This window comes from Mauremys reevesii, linkage group 13, assembly GCF_016161935.1.
Source record: "Mauremys reevesii isolate NIE-2019 linkage group 13, ASM1616193v1, whole genome shotgun sequence".
Classification (NCBI taxonomy): domain Eukaryota; kingdom Metazoa; phylum Chordata; order Testudines; family Geoemydidae; genus Mauremys; species Mauremys reevesii.
Genome location: NC_052635.1, coordinates 18,183,274 through 18,207,461, shown reverse-complemented (window position 1 = coordinate 18,207,461; position 24,188 = coordinate 18,183,274). Strand labels below are relative to the sequence as shown.

General features: G+C 53.4%; 1 protein-coding gene across 2 annotated transcripts in view; it reads left to right on the top strand.

The window, feature by feature from the left end:
• The first annotated feature begins 5,624 nt into the window (after window positions 1–5,624).
• LOC120381247 (fer-1-like protein 4) overlaps window positions 5,625–24,188 on the top strand; it is a 119,285-nt gene continuing 100,721 nt past the window's right edge. Inside the window, exons 1-4 of one of the 2 annotated variants that reach the window (XM_039499416.1) lie at window positions 5,625–5,637; window positions 8,282–8,337; window positions 14,739–14,827; window positions 16,554–16,653. In XM_039499416.1, coding sequence (XP_039355350.1) covers window positions 14,772–14,827; window positions 16,554–16,653 — 156 coding nt within the window. In that variant the 5' untranslated portion in view covers window positions 5,625–5,637; window positions 8,282–8,337; window positions 14,739–14,771. Of the gene's footprint in view, window positions 5,638–8,281; window positions 8,338–12,695; window positions 12,781–14,738; window positions 14,828–16,553; window positions 16,654–24,188 lie in introns of those variants that run through there. The other variant, XM_039499415.1, reaches the window with a different exon arrangement.

The following is a 24,188-nucleotide window of genomic DNA, read 5'->3' as shown; positions in this document are numbered from 1 at the left end:
CCGGCTCCAGACCCCAGCGCACCAAGCGCCCACTTGGGGCGGCGGCCCAGCGGGAGGGCGGCAGGCGGCTCTGGTGGACCTCCCGCAGGCATGCCTGCGGAAGGTCCGCTGGGACCGCAACTCCGGTAGACCTCCCGCAGACGTGCCTGTGGAGGGGTCGCTGGTCCTGCGGCTCTGATGGAGCATCCGCAGGCACACCTGCAGGAGGTCCATCAGAGCCGCGGGACCGGCGACCGCTAGAGCGCCCCCCCCGGTGCCGCCGTGCTTGGGGTGGCGGAAATCCTTGAGCCGCCCCTGCCCAGGGGGTGCTCCACCCATGCTCCATCCCAGGCCCTGCCCCCACTCTACCCCTTTCCCCAAGGCCCCATCCCCACCCCTTCCTACCCCACTTTTTCTGTCCTGTTCTGCCCCCTCCCCTGAGTATGCCCCAGCCATAGATGACCTGGAACTGGCCTCCCCATACTGGGGGGGAGGGGCATGCTCAAAAGTGGAGGTAACATGACTGGTCACGTGTCCCTCCTCCCGAGAACTCCTCTGCACTCAGCCTGGGCCACCACACTCTCCTTGCTGAACGCTGCCTCGGGGGGCGGGGGTGCTGTCCTCCCACTGTGCCTGCCCCCCCCCCCCGACCGGCATGTTCTGCCGCTCTCCCTGGTGGGATGGAGACACTTCTAACACCAGCCCCTCCCAGTGGCTAACTGAAAAAGCCTGTCTGAGGAGGAGGTGGCTTCTGTTTCCTGCCTGGGCTTGGCTGCTGGGGACCGTGGTTGAGTGAGCTAGAAACCTACGGGGGGGAGAGGGGCTCCAGCTCGGTCACCCCCACTACCCAGTACCCGAGTCCAGGCGGGGAGCAGAAGCCGTCTCCCCAGACAGGCTCTCTCAGGCAGCCACCTGAGCAGTGTCCCAGGGGCTGGAAGGGGCTGGTCCTACCCCTTCCATTCCACAGCATCTGGGGATGTCCTCTCAACGTGCCTCCCAGTCCCGCCCTCACTCCGCCTCTTCCTGCCCCTACTCCTCCCCCCGCAGTGCCTCCTGCACGCCGCTGAACAGATGATCCTCAGTGGATGGAAGGGGCGGGGGAGAGGCTGATCGGTGGGGCCCACCACGAGCGGGAGGCGCTGGGTAGGAGGGGGAGCCTGCCAGTGGGTGCTGAGCACCCATTTTTTTCCCATGGGTGCTCCAGCCCTGGAGCACCCACAGAGTTGGTGCCTGTGAGCCTTGGAGCCCTAGGGAAGCTCCAGAAGACTGGAAGAAAGCTAATGCTGTGCCAATTTTTAAAAGGGTAAATGGGATGTCCTGGTAATTATAGGACTGTCAGCCTGACATCAATCCCAGCCCAGATAATAGAGCAGCTGATGTGGTACTCAGTTAAATAAAGAATTAAAAGGAGGGTATTTGAGGGGTTCCCCAGGGTGCAACCTGGAACTGGAGTATTGCTCAGCCTTCTGGCATACCAACCTGGGCTCCCTCTCACACTGATGCTGTGTCAAGCTCCAAACCTCTCCAGATCCTGCACTTACACAGACACCCACAGGAAGGGACACACCCAGCTGAGTTTCATGAATGCTTTTTTCAGCCACTCATGAACTGACAATAAAGAGGCTCCAGACAGTTCCCCCCAGCTCTCCAGCCTGGGACCCCAGAACTGTACCATCTTACCCTGGTCAGAAGCCTGACCAGCATAAGTTTGTTACCTGGTCCACCACTTCTACAAAGAAAAGTGGATGTGCACCAGCTTTTGTACACTGAGCAGATTTCCAATGCACTTCAAGCAAAACCCACTGTTTTAGGTAAAATAGAAAACAGATTTATTAACTAAGAAAGGTAGATTTCTTCATTACCTAAGAAATAAAAAGTAAAATCACCATCTGAGTTCTATAAACTTGGCAGGATCTAAATCAAGCCATGTCTCACCCTGGTGGTATAGTTCCTTTAATATACAAGCTGGGATTCTCCTTTCCAACCTGGGACCACCTCCCCAGTTCAGTCTTTGTTTTCTAGATGTGTTTTCAGGTGTTGAGTTGTGGGGGGAATAAGGCCAAGTGATGATGTCACTTCCCCCTTCTATTGCTTCTTCCAGCTTGCTGGAAAGAGCTTTGCTGTGCGGTGAGTCAAGCAGTCTCTCTTGTCTATGCGCTCTCTCTGAGAGGTTTCCATTGTACACAGTTCCTGGGGTAATCCTTGTGAGTCTGTGTATTCCCTGTAATGGGCCACCAATGCTATCTAGCCTCTCCATTGTTGTACCTAAAAGGCTGGCTGTGGGTGTTTCCAACCTTACAACATATTCCAGTAACGTACACATAGAAAAACTTCATAACTTTCCTCCAATGACAGCACATACAAGCCAACAGGATATTAATGTTCAACAGATCAAGACTTTTAGAATGATACCTCACAGGCATACTTTGTACAAAACATATCATAGTTATATGACAGTGGTGTATATGGGAGTGCCAGGGTGTTGCTTTGGAGCACAGAATGTCTCAGGGTAATGTAATTAATGCCAATCAACATAAGTTTATGGAAAATAGATCCTGTCAATCTAACTTGATAGCTTTTTTGATTATTACAAATTTGGTTGATAAAGGTGATAGTGTTGACATAATAAGTCTTCTGTAAGGTGTTTGGCTTGGTATCTATATTCCTTTTTGATTAAAAAATTAGAATGAGATAAAATTAAGATGGCGCACATTAAATGGATTATTGGCATATTGGGCTGCATTAGTAGGAGCATTGCCAGCAGCTCGAGGGAAGTGATTATTCCCCTCTGTTTGGCACTGGTGAGGCTACATCTGGAGTATTGTGTCTAGTTTTGAGGCCCCCACTACAGAAAAGATGTGGACAAATTGGAGAGAGTCCAGTGGAAAGCAATGAAAATGATTAGGGGGCTGGGGCTTATTTAGTCTGCAGAAGAGAAGAGTGAGGGGGAATTTGCAGCAGCCTTCAACTACCTGAAGTGGGGTTCCAAAGAGGAACAGCTGTTCTCAGTGGTAGCAGATGACAGAACAAGGAGCAATGGTCTGAAGTTACAGTGCGGGAGGTCTAGGTTGGATATTAGGAAAAACTATTTCACTAGGAGGGTGGTGAAGCACTGGAATGGGTTACCTAGGGAGGTGGTGGAATCTCCATCCTTAGAGGTTTTTAAGGCCTGGCATGACAAAGCTCTGGCTGGGCTGTTTTAGTTGGGGTTGGTCCTGCTTTGAGCAGGGGATTGGACTAGAGGACCTCCTGAGGTCTCTTCCTACCCTAAACTTCTATGATTAGAAATTGGCTAACTGATGTAACTGCAAATGTGGAATCATCATCAAGTGGCTGTGTTTCCAGTAGAGTCCTGCAGGGATTGGGTCTTGGCCCTACACTATTTAACATTTTTCTCAATGACCTGGAAGAAAACATAAAATCATCACTGATAAATTTGCAGATGACATAAAAATTGGGAGAATGGTAAATAATGAAGAGGACAGATCACTGATTCAGATCGCTCTGGTTTGCTCGCTAAACTGGGCACAAGCAAACAATATGTGTTTTAATAGGGCTAAATATAAATGTGTACATCTAGGAGCGAATCATGTAGACCTGTAGTAGGATCCTCAGTGGGCTGGGTGGCCTAGTGATTAGCATCCACTCAGTCATCGGAGTATTGATAGGGGAGCCCAAGCATTCCCACTCTACCGGGCTCAACCAAGGGCCCTAAGAGGATCAGTAGACCCCTGAGTTACCTCCCTGCATTGCTTCCTACCACTGCTCCCTCCACTTCTGGTCCCAGATAAGGAAAAAGGAAACCAGACCAGCAATCCTAACTGGGCTCAGCATACTGTCCTGGTACTTCAGGGAGGCATCTCTAGCCCCTTTTGGCAGGAACCTCCAGGGTAGGCCTGTTCCTCCCACTTTCTCAGCAGGGTTTGCTCCCTTTTCAACCCTGTCTCCAGCTGGCGTGTGCACTGCAGGGTTGGAGGTGCAGGGCTAGCTTGGCCCAGCACTGTCCTTTAACCCCTTGGTCCCAGTGTGGGGTTTGTATACCCCATGCTACAGAATGAGGGACGCTATCCTGGGAAGCAGTGATGGAAAATGATTTGAGGCTTGTGGTGCGACTGCTGCTGGAATATTGTGTCCAGTTCTGGTGCCCACAATTCAAGTAGGATATTGATAAATTGGAGATGGTTCAGAGAAGAACTACGAGAATGATTATGGGATTAGAAACCTGCCTTATAGTGATAAACTCAAAGAGCTCAATCTTTTAATTTAACAAAGAGAAGGGAACAAATACTTAATAATGGGCTCTTTGATCCAGCAGAGAAAGGTCTAACCCGGTCCAATGGCTGGAAATTGAAGCTAGACACATTCAGACTAGAAATAAGGCATACATTTTTAACAGTCAGAGTAACTAACCATTGGAACAATTTATCAAGTGTCATGGTGGATTCTCCATCACTGTCAATTTTTCATTCAAAATGTTTTTCTACAAGATCTGCCCTAGGGTGGGGGGAGTGCCTGGGGCAGGGGCTGCCAGGAGTGAGTGGGGGTAAGTGTTGGCATGCCAGGGTGAGTGTGGGGGTACAGGGGTGAGTGCAGGGTGTAGGGGAGTGTGCAGGGTGCTGGGGTGAATGTTGGAGTGCAGAGGTGCGGGGGGGGAGTGTGGGGGTGCCAGGGTGAGTGACGGGGTTGCTGGGGGTGAGTGGAAGGGTGTCAGTGTGTGTGCAGGGGTGAGTGTAGGGAGCTGGGGTGAGTGGGGGGAGCCACAGTGAGTTCAGAGGTACAAGGGGTGAGAGTTGGGGTGCCAGGGTGAGTGCAGGGGTACTGGGGTGCGGGGGGTGAGGGGCTGCTGGGGTGATTGCAGGCTGCTAGGGTGAGTGTGTGGAGCCACAGTGAGTTCAGGGGTGCAGGGGGTGAGAGTTGGGGTGCCAGGGTGAGTGCAGGGGTGGGTGAGTGCAGGAGTACGGGGGGTGAGGGGCAGCTGGGGTGAGTGCAGGGTGCTAGGGTGAGTGTGAGGAGCCACAGTGAGTTCAGGGTGCAGGGGTGAGTGTTGGGGGGCCTGGGTGAGTGCTGGGGTGGGTGAGTGCTGGGGTCCGGGGGGTGAGGGGCAGCTGGGGTGAGTGCAGGGTGCTAGGGTGAGTGTGAGGAGCCACAGTGAGTTCAGGGGTGCAGGGGGTGAGAGTTGGGGTGCCAGGGTGAGTGCAGGGGAGGGTGAGTGCAGGGGTACTGGGGGTGAGGGGCAGCTGGGGTGAGTGCAGGGTGCTAGGGTGAGTGTGAGGAGCCACAGTGAGTTCAGGGGTGCAGGGGGTGAGAGTTGGGGTGCCAGGGTGAGTGCAGGGGTGGGTGAGTGCAGGGGTACAGGCTGTGGGGGGAGCGAGGGGCAGCTGGGGTGAGTGCCGGCTGCTGGGGCAGGTGGCCGCGGGCGAGGGGCAGGCAGGGCAGTGCCATGTGTACTTTCCGGGTGGGGAGCAGGCGGCCCAACCTGCTGGGCGCGTCCCGGCGGTGAGTCAGCGGGGACCGGGCCGGGACCGGCCAGGCGCAGCGCAGCACAGGAGCGGGCCGGGGTCTGGGCCGGCGGCAGCAGCATGGCGCTGAGTGTCACCGTGAAGCGGGTCACCCAGCTGCCGGGGGCCGGGGAGCGGCAGGTGCAGCTCAGCTTCCGAGGTGCGGCGCGGGGTCGGGCGGACAGAGCCCCGCGCAGGAGCCGGGGCCGGGGGGCTGGGTGCCGGGGCGCGCGGGGGCAGGGGACAGGGCGCGGGTTGGTAGCCAGTGGGGTCTGGGTGCCGGGGTGTGGTGGTAGCCAGTGGGGTCTGGGTGCGGGGCGCGGGTTGGTAGCCAGTGGGGGTCTGGGTGCCGGGGTGGTAGCCAGTGGGGGTCTGGGTGCGGGGCGCGGGTTGGTAGCCAGTGGGGGGTCTGGGTGCCGGGGGGGTGGTAGATGTGGGGGCTGGGCGCCGGTCCCCAGGGAGGATTGGTGGCTGGGCGTGGGGGCGGGATGCCGGGGCACGTGGGGGTTGGTAGCCGGGGGGGTTCTGGGTGCCGGTGTGCAGGGTGGGTGGGCGGTAGAGGGGCTGGGTGCTAGGCGCGGGGGGGAGTTGGGTGCCGGTGGGGTGCCCGGTGTGCGGGAGGGGGGGTGTTAGTCCGTGCAGCGGGAGCCAGTGTGCAGTGGGGTTGGTAGCCGATGTGCAGAGGTCTATGATAGGGACAGGCCAGTTTCTATGTTCTGCCCCCGCCCGGGGTGCGGCACTGCCCGGTTCCCTCGCTCTCCTCTCACAGGGAGCCCCGTGCTCCCAGGCTCGTCTCGGGCTCAGCTGCCCAGGCCGCCTCACTGCTCTGGGTCTCAATCCCACCTGCCGCTGCGCGTCAGCAGCCCGGGTTTGGTGAGGGGCCCTTTGCACCAGGGCTGGGGCTCTGGCCAGGGATCTTGCCTCTTTTCTCTTCCGTGCCAGCGCCTTGGACTCAGCGTTAGTTTTGGCGCTGCTGGGCTCGGGTGAGCGTATCTGCAGATTGTGCTGTTTTCTCCCAACGGGCTCGGCGCTGTACAGCCCCCGGCAGTGGTTCAGCCAGAGAGGAGAGGAGCCAGCACCCCATCTCCCTGCAACAGCCCGTATCCACTTCCCTGGCAGGGCGTGTCCCTGACAGCAGCCTGCGCCCTTCCCCAGCAGGTTTCATCCCCTTACAGCCTTGCCGCCCCTCCCAGCCGGTCTCATCTCGCTGCCGCAGCCCCCACTTTCTTCCCCCTTCCAGCAGGCTGTATCCCTCTGCCCTACTGCAGAGTTAGGTCGACATAAGGCTGCTTACATCAGTGTCCACACCTCAACGCTGCCTCTGCGACCTAAGGACCCCGCTACACCGACCTATGGTGCGAGGCACAGCACTATGATTGATGTGCTTAGGGCAACACAGTTTCTGTAGAGACACTGCATTACTTCCACTGGCTGCTGCAGTCAGCCCTGAGGTGGGCAGGAGTTCCAGCTGTGAGGCCCCTTCAGGCTGGCAGCTGGAGCCAGAGTCCAGATGTGAAATAACAGCAGCTATGAAACTGACAAGAATGTCAGTTTCACTGCTGGTAGGCTCCCTGCTGTGAAATGAACCCATGCTGGATCACAGCTCAGGCTGCTAGCACAGGGCTGGGGAAGGGAGGCCAGCTGTGAGCCTGGCACCTGCCTGACAGCTCGGGGGGGGGGGGGCAGATGTGAGCCCCGTGCCTACAGCTGAGGCTGTCAGCCCCAGGGCTTCAGCTGTCAGTGCCCCACAATCAGGGGCGGCTCTAGACCGAAGCCGCAGGACCAGTGGACCCTCCTCAGGCATTTCGCCGAAGGCTGCCTGCCTGCTGCCCTCCCAGCAACCGGCAGAGCGCCCCCCGTGGCATGCCGCCCCAAGTACACGCTTGGCGTGCTGGGGCCTGGAGCCGCCCCTGCTCACAATGCCCCACTTCAGTCGGTGAAAGCTCCTGGCGAGGATGGAAAAGAAGGAGGGTAATGGGGACGTAAAGTACCACTGTAATTACTGCGGTGGCTGTACACTGACTTAACTTACATTGACTTCATTTTGTAGCACAGACAAGTCCTGTGCCCAGTGCTTAAATTCTCATAGAGTATTTCCTGGAGCCCTGGGGCTCAGGGCGTCTGGCCTACGGGGGGTGCTGGAGCTTGGGGCTTCTGCCCTGCAGATTTGAAAATATTTACTGGAGCTCTGCTCCAGACAGCTCCAGGTGAATTGAAGCCCTGCCTGTGCCTCATGGCCTGTTCTCTGCAGCCCGTCTTGTGCCAGTCCCAGCATTCTCTCTGCAGGCAGTTCTGTAGGCCTGGGCACTGCAATGTCTGAGCACAGCACTGCACAGCAACCCAGAGCCATTTGGAAACCTTTAAATCATAATGGACTTCTGTTGTACCAGGGGAGCCAGTGGATCCTGTGTCTCATCTATGGGCTTTCCTGCACAGCAGTGCCATTGGGGAAGCTCACTTAATATGGGCTGCGGGGGATCAGGATCAGCTTGGTGCTGAAGGGAGGTGATGGCAGGGAAACACCCCTAGTAAGGGATCTGCCATTTGCTGGGAGATGGAGGAGGAGAGCTGCAGCTCCAGCAGTCCCTGGGTCCCCACACACTAGCCAGCCTGGGAAAGCTGCAATGAACATGAGACCCAGTCCTGAGATGTGCTGAGCACCCCAACGTCTTGCATTGGGCCCTTAATGAATTAGGCATAGATTTGGCGTAGCGAGATGTTCTGGCCTCCCAGCTGGCAGAACCAGGCAGATGAAACCCTGCATCCGACCATTGGCTTAACATTCTGCATGTGTTTTTCCCCAGGGTTTACTCAGAAGACGAAGAAGGTTCGCTGTGGCCAGGATGCTGTCTTCGGAGAGGTAAGGGATCACAGGACAGCAAGTGTCTGCAGCGACTGGAGCTGGGCTGTGCCGTCTCTTTACATCCTTGGTGAAGCCCTGCCCAGGCTCACCCTGAGGGCTGTTCTTGGGTGACCAGATAAGCTAGATCCATAAGAAGCCTGACTCAGTCTTGCTGTCTTGGGGCTCTGAAATGAAGCAAATGGCTGAGAAGGGTTCAGCTCGTCAGTCCTTAAGCCCCTTATTACAACCTCAGGCCTGCGGAGTCCCGGAGCAGGGTGGAGATGGGGTTGCGGGTGTGGGGGTATCAGTTATCATTCAATGGATTTTTGTAAAAGAAAATGACCAGACACAAAAGAATGTCGTGGGCTTGGCAAAGAGGTGCAGCTCCTCAACCTCAGCACCACCCCAGCTGCTGTTCTAGAACAATGGCGTTTCCAGAGAAAGAAGCTATAAATAGAGAAATCAGTTCACCCCCCACTTCTGGGGTGGACCACTGCCATTGGTTGAAGGACCATAGGAGAACTACACAAGAGTCTCAGCCAGGAAGTGAATTCTCCTGAGGGAATTCTGTGCCAAAAATAAATAAATTTCTGTGCACAATATTTTAAAATTCTGCAAACTTTGTCAATAAATAAATGTGGAGGCTCCAGCCTGGCAGTGGGGAGCACAGGCCACTGGCTGCACAGAGGTGGGAGATCACCCTGCACCTTTCCCCCGCTCTTCCTTCCCCAGGACAGGGACTCGGTGGTGAGGCTGTATCTGACCCTGACACAGTGCAAGGGCCAGGGCCTGCCCCAGAAATACCCCAGGGCCCTGCCCCTCTGTGCCAGATGCACCAGGTGTGGGACAAGCAGGCTCTGCCTGACAGGATCCAAGCATGGAGGGGCTTAGTGTGGGGAGATCCAGGTGTGGGGTGAGAGGGTTCTGTATGGGGCAATTTGGATGAGGGTGGCTCGGTGGTGGGGTCTGTGGGGGTGGAGATCTGGATGCACAGGGGCTCATTGAGTGGTTCCAGATGCAGGGGCAATGTGGGAGACTCTGCAGGAGTGTGCAGGTGAAGGTGGTTGTGGTCAGCAGGGGTATCTGAGTGAGGGTGGAATGGGGCTTGGTGGGGAGGTCTGGGTACTGGGGGAGTGGGGCTTGATGGGGTGGGGTCCAGGTGCAGCTATGTTGTGGCTCAGTGGAATGAAGGTTGAGGTGCGGGGGCTAGTTGGGGTGCTCCAGGTGTAGAGGGGTGAGACTCATCGGGGTGGGGGTTTCAGTGCAGGGGTGGAGGTCCAGATGCAAGGGGGAAGGGATTGGCAGGGGTCTGGATGCAGAGAGTGAGGCTTGGTGTGGTGAGGGTTTGAGGGGCTTGGTGAGAGGTTCTGGGTGCAGGTGGGTGAGGCTTGGCAGGAGGGGTCTGAGCAGCTCCCAATATCATTACCCCTCCCCCTGTGGCTGAGGAGCGATGGGGGCAGTAAGTTGGGGGAGGGGTGCAGAGCTTCCTGCAGCCCTGGGAAGTTTCTGGGGTAGGTCTGTCCTGAGCCCAGATGCCCCTTGCAGGGGAAGAGGAAGTCCCATCCTCCCCAGCTGAGCCCAGTGCAGGGTAGGAGCCACTGGCCAGGGCATCCCCAGCCTCCTTCCCACCATGGTGATTTACCTCTCCACTGGCTGCTCCAGGTGCCTGAAACTTCATGTCTATGCTGCTGGGGATGGGCGCATGACCACTCTTGTGGCTTCTCTTTGCTTCCCTGTTAGAAAGTAATTTTTCTTCAGGGAAGCAAAGAAATCTGTGGGGGACATGAATTCTGCGTGCATGCAGGACACAGAATTCCCCCAGAAGGAAAGTGAAGTATGCAGACAGGTGGGAGGTGTGTGCCTTTGTGTTGGTTCTGGAAAACAGAATAGAACTGTCACCACTGGACTGAACACTGGCAGCTTGTCTGTGAGCAGAGGGTTGTTCCATAAACTCCCAGTGGTTGAGCTGTAGGCTAGCTGTGCCTGGCTGAAATGCCCAACCATTTGTTGCACTTTTCACAGAATTCCGTCCCCTCTCATGGAGTCCCAGAGCCCGGGCTACAGCCTGAGCCCAGTTGTCTACACTGCAGTTTTACAGCCCTGTAGCCCAAGCCCCGTGAGCCAGTGTCAGCTGATACAGGCTAGCTGAGGTGTTTCATTGCAGTGTAGACTCACCCTCAGACTCCTGGTCCGGCAGGCATGACTCAGGAAGAGGGGGTTTGTTCCCTGCTTAAGATTCTGTGATGGTTATTTTGCTCACTGTGCTCTCTCCTTGTCCAAGACCAGCAGTGACACCCCCTCAATACCTCCCTTCAGCCAGTGGCCAGGGCGTCAGTCAGGATTGTCCACAACAGACTAACCATGGAAGGTTCACTCTAGGAATTCAACATAAAGAAATCAAAATCGAAAGCAAAAGCTGTTAAATATTAACCTTGTTACTCCAGCTCCTCTGGAAGTCTGGGAAAACGTAGCCCAGTGGTTATGTCAAAGCATAGCTTAATCTGGCCTCCCCAGCAGTCTCGGGGGAGGGGAGGGGGGATTCTTTCTCTGGCCCCATGTGGTGGGGAAGAATGATTCGTGCCTGGGAAGCCTGAGGGAGCTAGGGCTGGATTCACAAAGAGGATTTCAGTGCCTAACAGCCTCTTTAGGTACCTGGTCAGCTGCTGCCTCGCCTTTTAGGCACCTCAAATTGCTGAGATGGCTGCACTTCCACCGGTGACATGTGCACAGTCTGATACTGCCCCATAGCTAACTTGTGTCCTAGCTCATGTCTGAGCCCAGGTGGGATTCCATTGCCCGTCTGCCTGCTGGGCTGATCTGGTGGGTGTGCTCAGAGCGTGGCCTTGCACAAGACACAGCTGAGGGTGGCTATGTGTCTCAGTGTATCCAACAGCCCACCGGTTTGGCCACCCACCTGGGGTGTGGGAGACCTGGGCTTGAGCCCTTACTGTGCCCCATTTGGGGCGTGCTGTGTTGGTTCCAGGATATCAGAGAGATAGAGGCGAGGGGAAGGTGACACAAAATCTACTGGGCCAACTCCTGTTGGTGAGACAGACAAGTTTTTGAACTACACTGAGTTCTTCCTTGGGGTGTGGAGCAGCAATTGCGCTGACTCTCCTGTGACTGAGTCCCCTGATGACTCTAGCCCTGAGGGTATGTCAGCCGTGGGCTAGTGCGCTGCACCCAGCGGTGTGACTGTCGTGGTCCCCATGGCTGCTCAGGCTTTCCAGCCCACCTGAGCTTGGGGTCGGGTGGTTTGAATTCAGGGGGTCAGCCTGAGCCTGTGCCAGAGCCTCAATGCCCTGCTAGCCCGGCTGCTGTGTCCCCCGGCAGACGCACCCCTAGAGACTAGCGCTACTTGCAAGCGGAAGCAAGGGGGACATTGTCTCCCCGTGCTGTCTGAGGGGTGTTGCTGTCTCACTGGGCCATTGGAGGGGTGTGAAGGAACGCGTCCTCCTCCCTGCAGGTTTGCAGCACAGTAATTAACGCTGACACGGTGACTCTTGGAGGGAAGCAACCGCTGACTTTGATAAACACAGGGTTTCTAGTACCCAAGGGCCAGATTTTCATAGGTAGTTAGGCCTCATAGGTTCTGTCTACACTGCGATAAGGCGCCTGCAGCTGACCCTGTTGGCTGCCTTTGGCTCTTGGGGCTTGGGCTGCGGGGCTGGTTAATTGTGAGGGATGGCTGGTGGGGGGGAGGAGATGGGGAGTGAGGGCTGACCAGGGGAGGGGATAGGGAGTGAGGGTTGACTGGGGGGAGGGGATGTGGAGCGAGGGGTGCCTGTGGGGAAGGGGATGGGGAGCGAGGGGTGGCTGCGGGGAGGGGATAGGGAGTGGGGGTGTCAGGCAGAGGGGAAGGGGAGTGAGGGATGACTGGGGGAAGGGATGGGAAGTGAGGGGTGGTGTGCAGGGGAGGGGATGGGGAGGAGGGGTGGTGTGTGGGGAGGGGATGGGGAGCAAGGGATGGTGTGCAGGGGAGGGGATGGAGAGCGAGGTGCTGGGGAGGAGATGGAGAGCGAGGGGTGGTTTATGGGGAGGGGATGGGGAGTGAGGGATGATTGGGGAGGGGATGGGGAGCGAGGGATGACTGGGGAGGGGATGGGGAGCGAGGGGTGGGGTGAGGGGGAGGGCATGGGGAGCGAGGGATGACTGGGGCAAGGGGATGGGAAGTGAGGGGTGGTGTGTGGGGGAGGGGATGCGGGAGGGGATGGGGAGCGAGGGGTGGTGTGTGGGGGAGGGGATGGAGAGTGGGGGATGACTGGGGCGAGGGGATGGGAAGTGAGGGGTGATGTGCGGGAGAGGGGTTGGGGAGCGAGGGGTGTCGGGGGGAGGTGATGGGGAGGAGGAGTGGAGGAGGGGCGTGGGTAGGAGAGGCTCTCTCAGTCACACCATGGAAACGGCAGGTGAGGTCCATGGATGTTACAGGCCGCACAGCTGCCTTTGGCGGGGCAGCCCAAGGTCAGGTTCTCCCTTTCTCGGGGGTTGTTTCACACGCACCTGCCTAGTGCCCGGAGGGCTGGGATCACAGAGCGGCTCTGGCCCCCGGTGCTCCACCCTCTCCTCACCCAGGTCTCTGTGCTGCGAGGGGTGCCTGGAGGTGGGGCACCGGCTCTGCCCACACACCTTTAGTAGGGATGAGCCCGGCGAGCCTTTTCAGTCTGTGGCAGGGTGACCAGATAGCAAGTGTGAAAAATCGGGACAGAGGGTGTGGGGGGGTAATAGGAGCCTATATAAGAAAAAGCCCCGAATATCAGGACTGTCCCTATAAAATCAGGACATCTGGTCACCCTAGTCTGTGGTTGGGAGCAGCCTCGCTGAGTGCATGAGTTGGCCTGTTCGTGGTGAGAGCGACTCCCCATTTCCCTGGGTCTGCGGGAGGCTGAGGCTCCCAGGCAAGAGCGCCCCAAATGTGGCTGTCAGGTGTGGGGAGTGGGGCAACGCAGCCTCCTGCCTGGGCTGGGGAGTCCAGCTGGCCCCAGAGCGTCAGAGGGTGGCAGGAAACCTGCTGCTTTAGAAGCTGCGCGGTGCCCTGGGGGCCCACAGAGGGAAGCAGGGCGCACAGGGCAGCCGGCCCCACGCTGGGGAACAGGCCGCCGTGCCCTGTCTGTGTGAGCTGCTCTCTCATGCCCAGCACAGCGCTCCTCTGTGGCACTCAGCGGGAAAGCCCCCAGGGGCCTGGGCCACGTTCTCAGTACAGCTAGAGTCCCTTGGCAGGGCTTCCTGGCAGCTCCTGTTTGTACTGAACATTACTTCCCTCCCGCCTCTCCAGTGTTTGTTATCAAGAAACTGAAATTGCAGAAGGGAGCAATGCTAAATATAGACAGGAGCGGCCAGAAAGCCCTGCCCAGGGCTGAGTCCCAGAAGTGTCACTGCTGGGACCTGGGGCACGTTCGGGGTGAGGGTGACCGACTAGAGGAGGTGGGGAAATGGATGCACACCCTGTTTTAGGGTGTGAAAGGGGGGGTTCAGCCAAAGGGGGGATTCTGCTTGTTTTTACATTGGGAATTCAGGTCTCACCCCTGGTAGACTCAGCGCTGGAAGGCTTATGAAATCAGAGACACTAAGCAAGCACAGCTAAGCACTGGAGAGGGAGGGAGCTTTAGGCTTAATATTGAAACACTTTGAACTGAATTTGGTTTTGTTATTACCTGTTTAATTCAAGTGCCTGAATAAACAGTGTGAAGGAAAGCTCTGTTCAACACTCAGCACCCAGCCCTTTCCAATAAGGCTAAAGAAGTCCCAGTTCACTTCCCTGCATCCTCCAACTAGACCTCCAGCAAAACCATGGGAACAGGAGACTTGAGACCTAATCAGGAAGAATGTCCCTTGCCCAGAATAATCAGGCTCCCTCCTCTGTCCCCCTGGCCCATGCCTAGCGCTGCAGGGCCCTGGGGCAGTGCTGGGGGCCAGGTGCCCTGGCTCATCCTCCAATTGGCTCACCTCCTTTTCTGCTCTTGGCTGCTGGATGGAGTTGGGCTTATTTTGCAATTTATATTTTAGCAATGTTGTTAATTTTATTTTGTAGCCCTGCCCCCCACTAGCTGTCCTTTGACAGGCCTCACGCCCAGTGGAAGGGCGAGGAGGGGAAGACAATGGGTGTCCCAGCTCTCACATGGAACACATGGAGTCTCCATGTCCTAGGGCTTGGCTAGATGAGGCAAACAGCTCGAGTCCCAGGAGCATCTCAGGTGCCCACTACTGAAAGGCTCTGCCCCAAAGAAAATCTTGTGGGGTGTATGTTCTCACTCACCCAGGGGTTTATTATAGAATCTCTCACTAGAGTGTGAGTGTTAGGAGGAGAATAACTCTAAGCCCTATGGAATGGGGACAAATTGAGAATTAGTGGGGAATCCTCTGTGGCCATGAGGTGCTGCAGAAGCTCTGAAAATTCACTGTATGTTTGTGTTTGTTTATAGCTCTTTCGCTGGCCACATTATGGGAAGCTCATTATGGAAGAGATGCTGCTAGTTAAAGTTTACAACTGCAGTAAAGTTTTCAGTAACAGGTAGGTTCTTGTAAGCATAAGGATAAACTGGATGACCTGGGTAACTAGAGGCTGGTTCACCTGACATTGAGCCTGGGCAAGATCATGCAAAACCTGAGCTGGGATGCAATCAGGAAAGATGGAAAGGATGAGAACATAACGCCAGTGAGTGTGTGTATGTTTAAGGGAACATGGGTCTTGTCAAACAAACTTGATTTTTTTTTTTATGAGATTGCCGGTTTGGTTGAGAGAGGCACCCTAGCGATGTCATATACCTCGACTTCTGTAAGGTGCTGGTCTTAGTACCGCAGAACGATCTGATTAAAAACTTAACATGGTACAAAATCAGTGTAGCACATATTGAATGGATTAATAATTGACTAACTGATAGATCTTAAAATGCAATTGTAAATAGAGAATCATCTACCGGAGGAGTTTCTAGAGGGGTCTTGTTCTTGGCCCAATGGTATTGACTATCTTTATGATCAGGAAGAAAATATAAAACCATTGCTGGTAAAATTGGCAGATGACACAAATACTGGCAGAGTGGTATGTAATAATGGGGGCAGATCGGTTATATGGACTGATCTGGATTGCTTGGTAACCGGGGCTCATTCAGACAACATGCAGTTTATAAATCAGCCAAATATAAGATCATACATCTAGGAGCAAAGAATATAGGTCATGCTTACAGGATGGGGGACTATCTGGAAAGCAGTGACTCTGAAAAAGACTTAAGGACAAGGTGGATAATTAACAGAACATGAGTCCCCATGAGATGCTGTAACTAAAAGGGCAAATGCGATCCTTGACTGTATAAGATGGAGAATATCGAGTAGGATCAGGGCGGTGGTAATGACCTCTATCTACGACATTTTTGGCGAGACCATTACTGGATACTGCACACAGTTCTGCTGTTCAAAAATAATGTTGACACATTGGAAAGGGCTCAGAAAAGAGCTACAAGAATAACCCGAGGCCTGGAAAATCTGCCTTACAGTGAGAGACTTAGGAGAGAAGGTTAAGAGATGTTGTGATCATAATCTCTAAGTATCTGCAAAGAGAGAAGAGTTCTGATATCTGGGGGCTCTTTAATCTAGAAGAAAAAGGCATAACAAGATTCAGTGGCTGGAAGCTGAAGCTAGATAAATTCAGGCTAGAAATGAGGCACAAGTGTTCACCAGCAAGGGTAATTAGCCACTGGAACAGCCGACCAAGTATGTGATGGATTCTCTGTCACCTTCAGATTGGAGGGTTTTTAAAAAAAAATCTGCTCTAGCTCAACCACAAGGCATTAGGCTGCTGCAGGAGCCTCTGGGGGAAGTTCTCAGGCCTGTGCTGTGCCAGAGGTCAGACTAGATCATGGAGGTCCCATCTGGCCTTAACAGCTACAGTTCCTCATTTTGTAATGTTTGGTTCTGAGATAACGACAACATCCCTGTAATGTCTTTATCTTATCTCTTTTCACCCCATCTGCTTGTGAGCAGATATAACACACAATGTCTTTGTTCACACATATTAGTATAAGATATAAGATTATCAAAAGTCAAACCCAAAATTCTATCTCAGGCTAACAAACAGGCCTATATACTAACAGACCTGCAGGAAATACTTTGGCAATATTATATACACAGCCATGTTATGAGTTAGGGTGGAGACTGTGCCGAGCTACCTTCTCTGCTCTGATAACTAGCTGAGACTGAAACCATAATGGAATATTCCCTCTCTGACTGTTGTTTTGTTGTAGACTGCTTGGTACCTTAGTCATCAGCCTTCAGCACCTAGTGACATCTGGACGTCTGACCCTCAGAGAGGCCCTCGTTGACAAGAACCACAGCATTACTGGGGTAAGGCATGTGGCTACTATAGCATTGGTTAGATGGAAAGCACCAAAGGAGAGAGCACCAGGACACCAGAAGGGCCCCAGTTGCACAGCCAGCAAATGTCTGACTTGTTAAAGTTTCTCCTGCTCTCCCATGCTCTGATTTCCTCATATCAGAAAATATCCAGCAACTCTGTGTACCTTGGTTAAGGCCTCATCCTATCAGAGATCAAGAACAGTTTAGACAAGATGTTATTGGGAATGAGGTAGTGAGAAGTCCTGCAGAATGCTGGGCTTGATATGGCCTTGTGGAGTCTTTCCAAGCCTATTGACTAGGACATTTTTCTGTGTGAATATGCACCAAATAACAGTTGTAATGACACGTTCCTGGAGGCTACTCTACCGTGCTGTCCTTTATGATCTGAACTGAGGTAATCCCAGGCATTTCCTGTTGCTCTTACTGACATGTGGCCTTTTTTTGAGGCTCATTAGTTTTCACATTGACAATCTATCATATTAGTTGATACTAAATAGGCCCGAGTGTGTGTGAATCCTTGAATTTACTTAAAGCTGAACCATAGCCCAGGGTTATGAGGTCTTACTTGACAGCCTGGCCAAGCAGGTCGGAGGACTGGGATCTGAGTTAAGGAGAGAGAGGCAGAGCTGTGTGGAGATGGGGATGTCACTGAATCCAAGGCCAGAGGCCAGCCCCTCAGCAGATGTAAGGCAACACCAGTTTATGCCAGCTGAGGACTGGCTGTTTGTTTTTAAAAATAGAAATGGGTACAGAATTGTAATAGAAAATGATTTTGATTGAAAGAAATAGAAAAGTGGGAATTCTGCTCATTTTCATTCTGGGTCTGACTGAGACAGACCATGTGTTCTGGGAGCCAGGGGGCCTCAAAGGAACTAGATGGAAGGTGAATTAGAAACAGGAGCAATTACAAAGCAAACACAGAGAGGATTTATTAATGTGTCAGTTTCGAGCTGGGAGCTCTGCCAGGGGTGGGGCTTAGTGTTAGCTAAGGTATTCTTTAGCGACTGGGAGGCTGGAATGTGGGCAGCCTAATCAGAGAAATGGCTGGGGAGAAGCTGGGAGGTATCACTAATGTGTTGGAGTGTGGGAGCAAATATAGAATGATGAGGCGGCAGCAGAGACAGGCACTGAGAAGACAGGCATCCAGAATGGTTCTCTGGGGACTAAGTAGCCTGCTAAGGCTTATGGGGATCGGTGTTGGCTTCTACAGCTCCAGGGTGGGCTGAGCCCCCAGCAAGCCTCAGGCTCAGGGGTGTGGTGGTGACCCCCCCACTGAGCCTCCATACTACATGGAATATCAGGTTCCCAGCAGCCTTTAGGAATCCTGGACTAAGCTCACCACTGTGGAAAATGTTAACACAATTTGTAATTTTGCATTTGTTAGCTATGTTTTGGGGCTGGCCCTGGATCTGAGGGAGGGGACCCAGAGAAGGACCCCAGTGGTTGGATCTCTCTCCTCCTTCCTGCTTTTTTGTTACAAATGATAAAATAAAGAAGTTACACTGCTGGAACTGCATTTAACACGGTGTTATGGAGCCATTATCCATGAACCCCTTGTACAATTCACTTCTAGCTTATCAGGGAGATTCTACCCCAGTCCCACGGCTAACGTAACAATTTGGAGGCCGATATGACTTTTTGGGTCAATTGTGGTTGCATTGCGGAGTAAAATAGCACTTAGACTGGACACCCAATTGTGGAACACCAGCTGCCACTCCACAACACACAGTGCTGCAGAGGAGCAGGATTTCCCCCACTGAAGTTAAACGCTACATTAACCCCACATGTCTTGAGATTAGCTCATTTAATTTTTCATTCAATCCTGACTGGCAGGTCCCCTCAGCCGGTGCTAAACAGTTACTCTGGACTTGGGAAAGGCCTATTGCATAAAGGTGGGAAATCTCTCCTTGCACTTGCTGTATGGCAACCCAGATTGTCATGATTTAGGGAAAAATACCTGCTGAAATGGACTGCGAGATGATAATGAGCCCTGGGCAAGTGAACAGCTACCGTAGTGATGTTCTCCTCAAAACAGAACAGCCACAGCCTGATCGCCTCTAGGCAGAGCGACCTGGAGTGTGCTCCCCTTGTTTGTTCACATAGTACATCACAGTGGTATTGTCGGTGAATATGTGAACTGCTGAGTCTCTCATATGGTCCTGAGAAGTGCAGCATGCTTTGTAGATGGCCTGAAGCTCCAGCACGTTGATATGGAATGAGACCGTCCTGAGCCATATTTGAAGGGGGCGAAAGCGCAAGCTTGCAAACTGGACCGCCTGCATGCAAGTGGACATGTAGCCCAAGAGCCTCCGACACGTCCAAACTGTCGTGGCAGGCTGAGACTACAGACTGAGGCAAAGCTGGTGGATGGCATGCGGCCCATCAGAGTAAGCTGATCGCAGGCTGCGAGACATTTTGCGGACGTTGACTGTCCTCAGGCACAGCCCACCGCAGCTGCCAGTGGCCGCGGTTCGCTGTTCTCAGCCAATGGGAGCTGCAGGGGACCATACCTGCGCCATCAGCTTACCCTGATGGGCCGCCCGTGGGCCACAAGTTTCCTACCACTGTGGTACTGGGAGGAGCAACGACTGGAACAGTGCTCTGGACCAAGGAGTCAAAATGGACGCTTGGAGGGCACCAGGGGCGTGTGTGTGGGCTGTCCGAACCCTGAAGCGGACTGCTTTCTCCTTTGGGCTCTATCCCTCTTTCTTGGGTTGTCCCATTGCCTTGGATGAGGGCAGGGCTGAGCAAAAGTGCTCTGCAGACGATACTGCTGTTGCTGTTGAATGCCACCAGTGTGCACACCCCCAGGATCAGAGGGTAGCCCTGGAGTCCCTGAAGAAGTGCAACATCTTGTCTGAAACTAGCGTTTGGCTATCGAAGGGCTAATCCTCAATGGCTGTTGGACATCGGGGGCAATGTGCGAATTGTGTAGCCAGGAAGCTGTCCTCACAATGGCCAAGGTGTCCGTGACATGTAGCGTGGACTGCAAGGACGTCTTAGGGCCTGGTCTACGCTGGCGGTGAGGATCAATCTAAGTTACGCAACTTCACCTACTCACTGCAGTGTCTTCATTTCACTGCGGTGAGTCGACTGCTGCCACTCCCCCGTCGACTCTGCCTGCACCTCTCATGGTGGTGGAGTACAGGAGTCGATGGGTCAATTTATCATGTCTAGACTAGATGCAATAAATCAACCCCCGCTGGATCGATTGTGGCCCGCCAATCCGGCGAGTAGTATAGACATACCCTAGCCACCAAGCAGCCCTCAGTGACAAATGCCTGAAATTCCTCTTGAGAGACCTTGGGCAGCTGGACTGCAAACTTTGACACAGCTCGGCAAGTGATGAAATAGTGTGGGGACAGCAAGACTTGCTGGTTAGCAATTCACATCTGTAAGGAAGAGGAGGTGTAAATCTTCTGCCTATGAGGTCCAATCATTTAAAGTCCCTATCCTTGGAGGTGGACTTGACCCTGCCCTGCTGGGCTATGTTATTCATTGCAGTTACGACTAGGGAATTTGGGGCCAGATGAGAATAAAACCCCGCAAATCCCTGTGTGGGAATGAAATAGTGCTTCTGCATGTGCTTAGCCGCAGGCAGTTCTGAAGCCAGTGTGCTCCAGAGGGTCTTAGCTGTTTCGAGGAGTGCATCACTGATAGGAAGGGCGACTCTCCCTGGGGTGGATGGCTGAAGGATATCCACTCATTTTTGGTTGGTATCTGGCAAGAACTCTGCTTGGATTCCAAGGGAAGCAGCTACACTGCACAAAAGATCTTGGTAGGCCTTAAAATTCTCCAGTGCCGAAGGGAAGGAAGAGCCAGCATTGTTTGGAGATGAAGACAAGGCCATTAACTGGGCCAGAGCCAGATCCTGTTCCAGGGCTGATGGACCTGGATGAGACGACTCTGGAGGCTCTGCTGGTGGCTGGCCTGCAGGACTGAGGAGTGTCCCAGGGAATCCATGGAGGCCAGCGACATGGATAAGGTATTTGTGGCCAGTAGGTGCTGGGCCAGTGGCCTCCATCTTGACCACAAGACATGCACCAATTCTAGTACCTGTAATGGTCCGTCAATGGCTCCTGATCCTGGGCAGGTGATGGAGAGCAGGAGGATGACGACCCCGACTCAGATGCAGAGGAGTCTCGGGATCCGAGAGATGAAGGCGGAGCGAGACCACAGGGAGTGAGTCACCGCTTTGACTCCTCCATTGCCAGAAGGAGGCAGGAAGCGGCACTGCTGATGGAAGCAGTACCATTGGTACTGAGCATGCTGGTGCCGGAAGCGGTGTCGGTGCGAAAGTGAGTAGCAGCACTGGAGTGCCTGACGGTACTGATGCTAAGGCCAGTGAAAGTCGCCATGGAAGCTTTTGCAGAATTAACTGCAGCAGTGCTGCAGAGGTTCCCCATACTGAGGTCCCCCATACTGATCCCGGTACTGGCCCTGCCTCCACAGCCTGTGAAAGGGGAAGATTGGGGTGTGGTGCCAACAGACCCAAGGGCTCAGCAGCTCAGTCAGTTGACGGGGCTATAGATCAGTGGTTCTCAGCCAGGGGTACGCATGCCTCTGGAGTACACAGAGGTCTTCCAGGGAATGCATCAACTCATCTAGATATTTTCCTACTTTTACAATAAACTACATAAAAAGCACTAGCAAAGTCTGTACAAACTAAGATTTCATACAGACAAAATGAGAAAGTCAGCAATTTTTCAGTGATAGTGCTAGTGTGCTGTGACACTTTTGTATTTCTATTTCTGATTTTGTAAGCAAGTAATTTTTAAGTGAGGTGAAACCAAAGGAGAGATCATGACTGAAAGGCAGAGCAAGTCTGTAGCTGCCTGATACGCTGTTGATGTGGAAACAGTATTGGCATCTCCCTCCTTGGTACTGGTCTCAATGGACACCTAGAGGCTGGGACCGGAGTCATGGTACAGAGTTTCTAACCTCCCTATTGGTACCAGGGAAGTGTTAGAGGCACCTGTGCCAATCTGTGTGCCAGCACCAACTCCATGCTGGTCCACAATTTTCCTGGGGGAGGTGGAAGAGTCACCCTGAGATCTGGAGTGCTTAGGATTGGTCTTATGTGACCTTTTCCTCAGTGCTGTCAGTGGGGAATGGGTCCTCCATTTCTTTGGAGACTGGCCTGCTCTGGAATGTGGAGTGTCAGTGCTCTCAGAACCTGAGGACAACCTCTGACCCAATAGGGTCTTGGTGCCAAAGCAGGCTGCATGGCCATTCAAGGAGAGTTTGAGAGCATGGTGTGCTGGGATGTTTTTGTCAGTCCTGGTGATCTGGCCGAAGAGCATACAAAGTCGCTTTTGAATGTAGTGAGCGATCTGAGGAGGGCTAGAGCTCTGCAAGATTATGGCATTTCATACAAAGTCAAACCACTTTATGCTCAGAATTTGGTGTGGATGACACATATGAAATGTATCTAGCAGCTCCAAGTCTTCTTCTAGGAGGGTTCAGGTTTCTGACCCATGTAGCAGTACAGGCAGAACCCAGCTTTGATGGATCCTGAACTCTCTCTCAGTGCAGAGATATTTTTTGCATCCACAGGTGACATGGACTTCATGCAGGAGCGGTAAGACCTATTTGTTGGAGGATGTCCAGTTTGCTGTGAACACTTTAATTCTGTTTGCAGTCTATTTAGGTGAACTTGTCAATACTCTCCACAGTGCAAGACAGCATCGTCGGATAGTCTTAGTCCTGGTCTACACTGGGGGTGGGTGGGGAGGTGGGTGTGGATCGATCTAAGTTATGCAACTTCAGCTATGTGACTAACGTAGCTGAAGTCGATGTACTTAGATCGACTTACCGTGGTGTCTTCACTGCAGTGAGTCGACTGCTGCTGCTCCCCCATTGACTCTGCCTGCGCCTCTCACGGCGGTGGAGTACAGGAGTCGACAGGAGAGCGCTCGGTGATCGATTTATCGCATCTAGACTAGACGTGATAAATCGACCCCCGCTGGATCGATTGCTGCCCGCCGATGCGGCGGGTAGTGTAGACATGCCCTTAGTTGGTGAACATTTCTTGACCAACCCTGATTCCAACACATGGAGCGGCACGTCCTAATGTCCAGTTGATAGCTAAACCTAATAGTGCCGGGGTGACAATACATTCCTGTCACATGTGTGAGGTTGTGTTGAGAGTAGTGAACCAATGTCCACTCTTGCACTGGGACTGGTGTGAAAATTGTATGCCAGATTTAGCAGAACATCTGGGATGCCAACTCTTTTTAGTGCAAGCCAAAGCTTTCACCTGTCGATCAAATCAAAAGCAGGTTTGATGTTGATATATGGCACATGAAGTGAGCAGTTAAATTCTTGGTGCAGTCAGAAGCTGGAAGCTAAGAACAGCATCCATTATCAACTGCCCAGCAGTGAAACTTGATTGCTGTGAATGATGATGTCTGTCAAGGAGCTGCTGCATCCTACCAAGCAGGACATGAGTGAAAACCTTTATGGGGACTGTAACAATGAGATTGGCCGGTAGTTGCCACGTTCGGTGCAAGAGCCTGACCCTTGTACAGGGATGCTATGATGCCATCTTTCCATTTTTCTAGCACTCTGCCTGATGCCCACACTTTTAAGAACAGTTGATGCAGGCCAGTGCTCACTGGTTCCGAGGCACTTTTGAGCAGATCAGGTGGAATACTATCAGGTCCAGCAACATGTTGATTTCATAACTTTTGGATGGCCCTTTGTACTTCCTCAAGTGACGGAGGATCAGTATTCATCCCTGGGTGTGCTGCTGTGTGGTTTGCCAGGTCATATAGCTCTGGATAGTCATTGGCAGGTGTGTGCTTTCATCATGTGTTTTCCATCTGTCCAGGTCCTCGTCGGATGATGAGTAGGGAGAGCTGTCTGGTTTTGTGATGAGGATGTTAGAAGATGTTTATGGCTGCCAGCCACATGCACAATAGCTCTGTAGGCATGACAGGTTGTTATACTTCAGGCCATCCTCTGCTTTGTCGGCCAGGGAATTGATGCAGATCTCACCGTCATGTTGTGCTAAGGCCAGGGCCGGCTCCAGGGGTTTTGCCGCCCCAAGCAGCCACAAAAAAAAAAACCAAAAAAAAAACCTGCGATTGCGATCTGCGGCAATTCAGCGGGAGGTCCTTCACTCCAAGCGGGAGTGAGGGACCCTCCGCCGAATTGCCGCCAAATACCTTAAAGTGCCGCCCCACGCACCTGCTTGATAAGCTGGTGCTTGGAGCCGGCCCTGGCTAAGGCCTGGAAAATGCCTTTCAACTGTTTACGTTTTCAGACAGCTCCCTGCTTGTGTACTTCTGCCTTTTTCGCTCATCTATCAGAGGCCTCTTCAGAAAGCCAAGGTGTCTTGTGTGACTTTCTGAGGCTGATTGTTCCAGCAGCAGCCTGTGATATAGTGTTACGTATGCCACTCAATGCGATCTCCAAGTGGTCTGAGAGGGCATGTGCTCTTTAACAGCTGGTGTGTATTTCACAGCTTTAAGTGGATCCTCAGTGAGACACTGGACATTGCTAGTTTGCAAGGGTGTCAC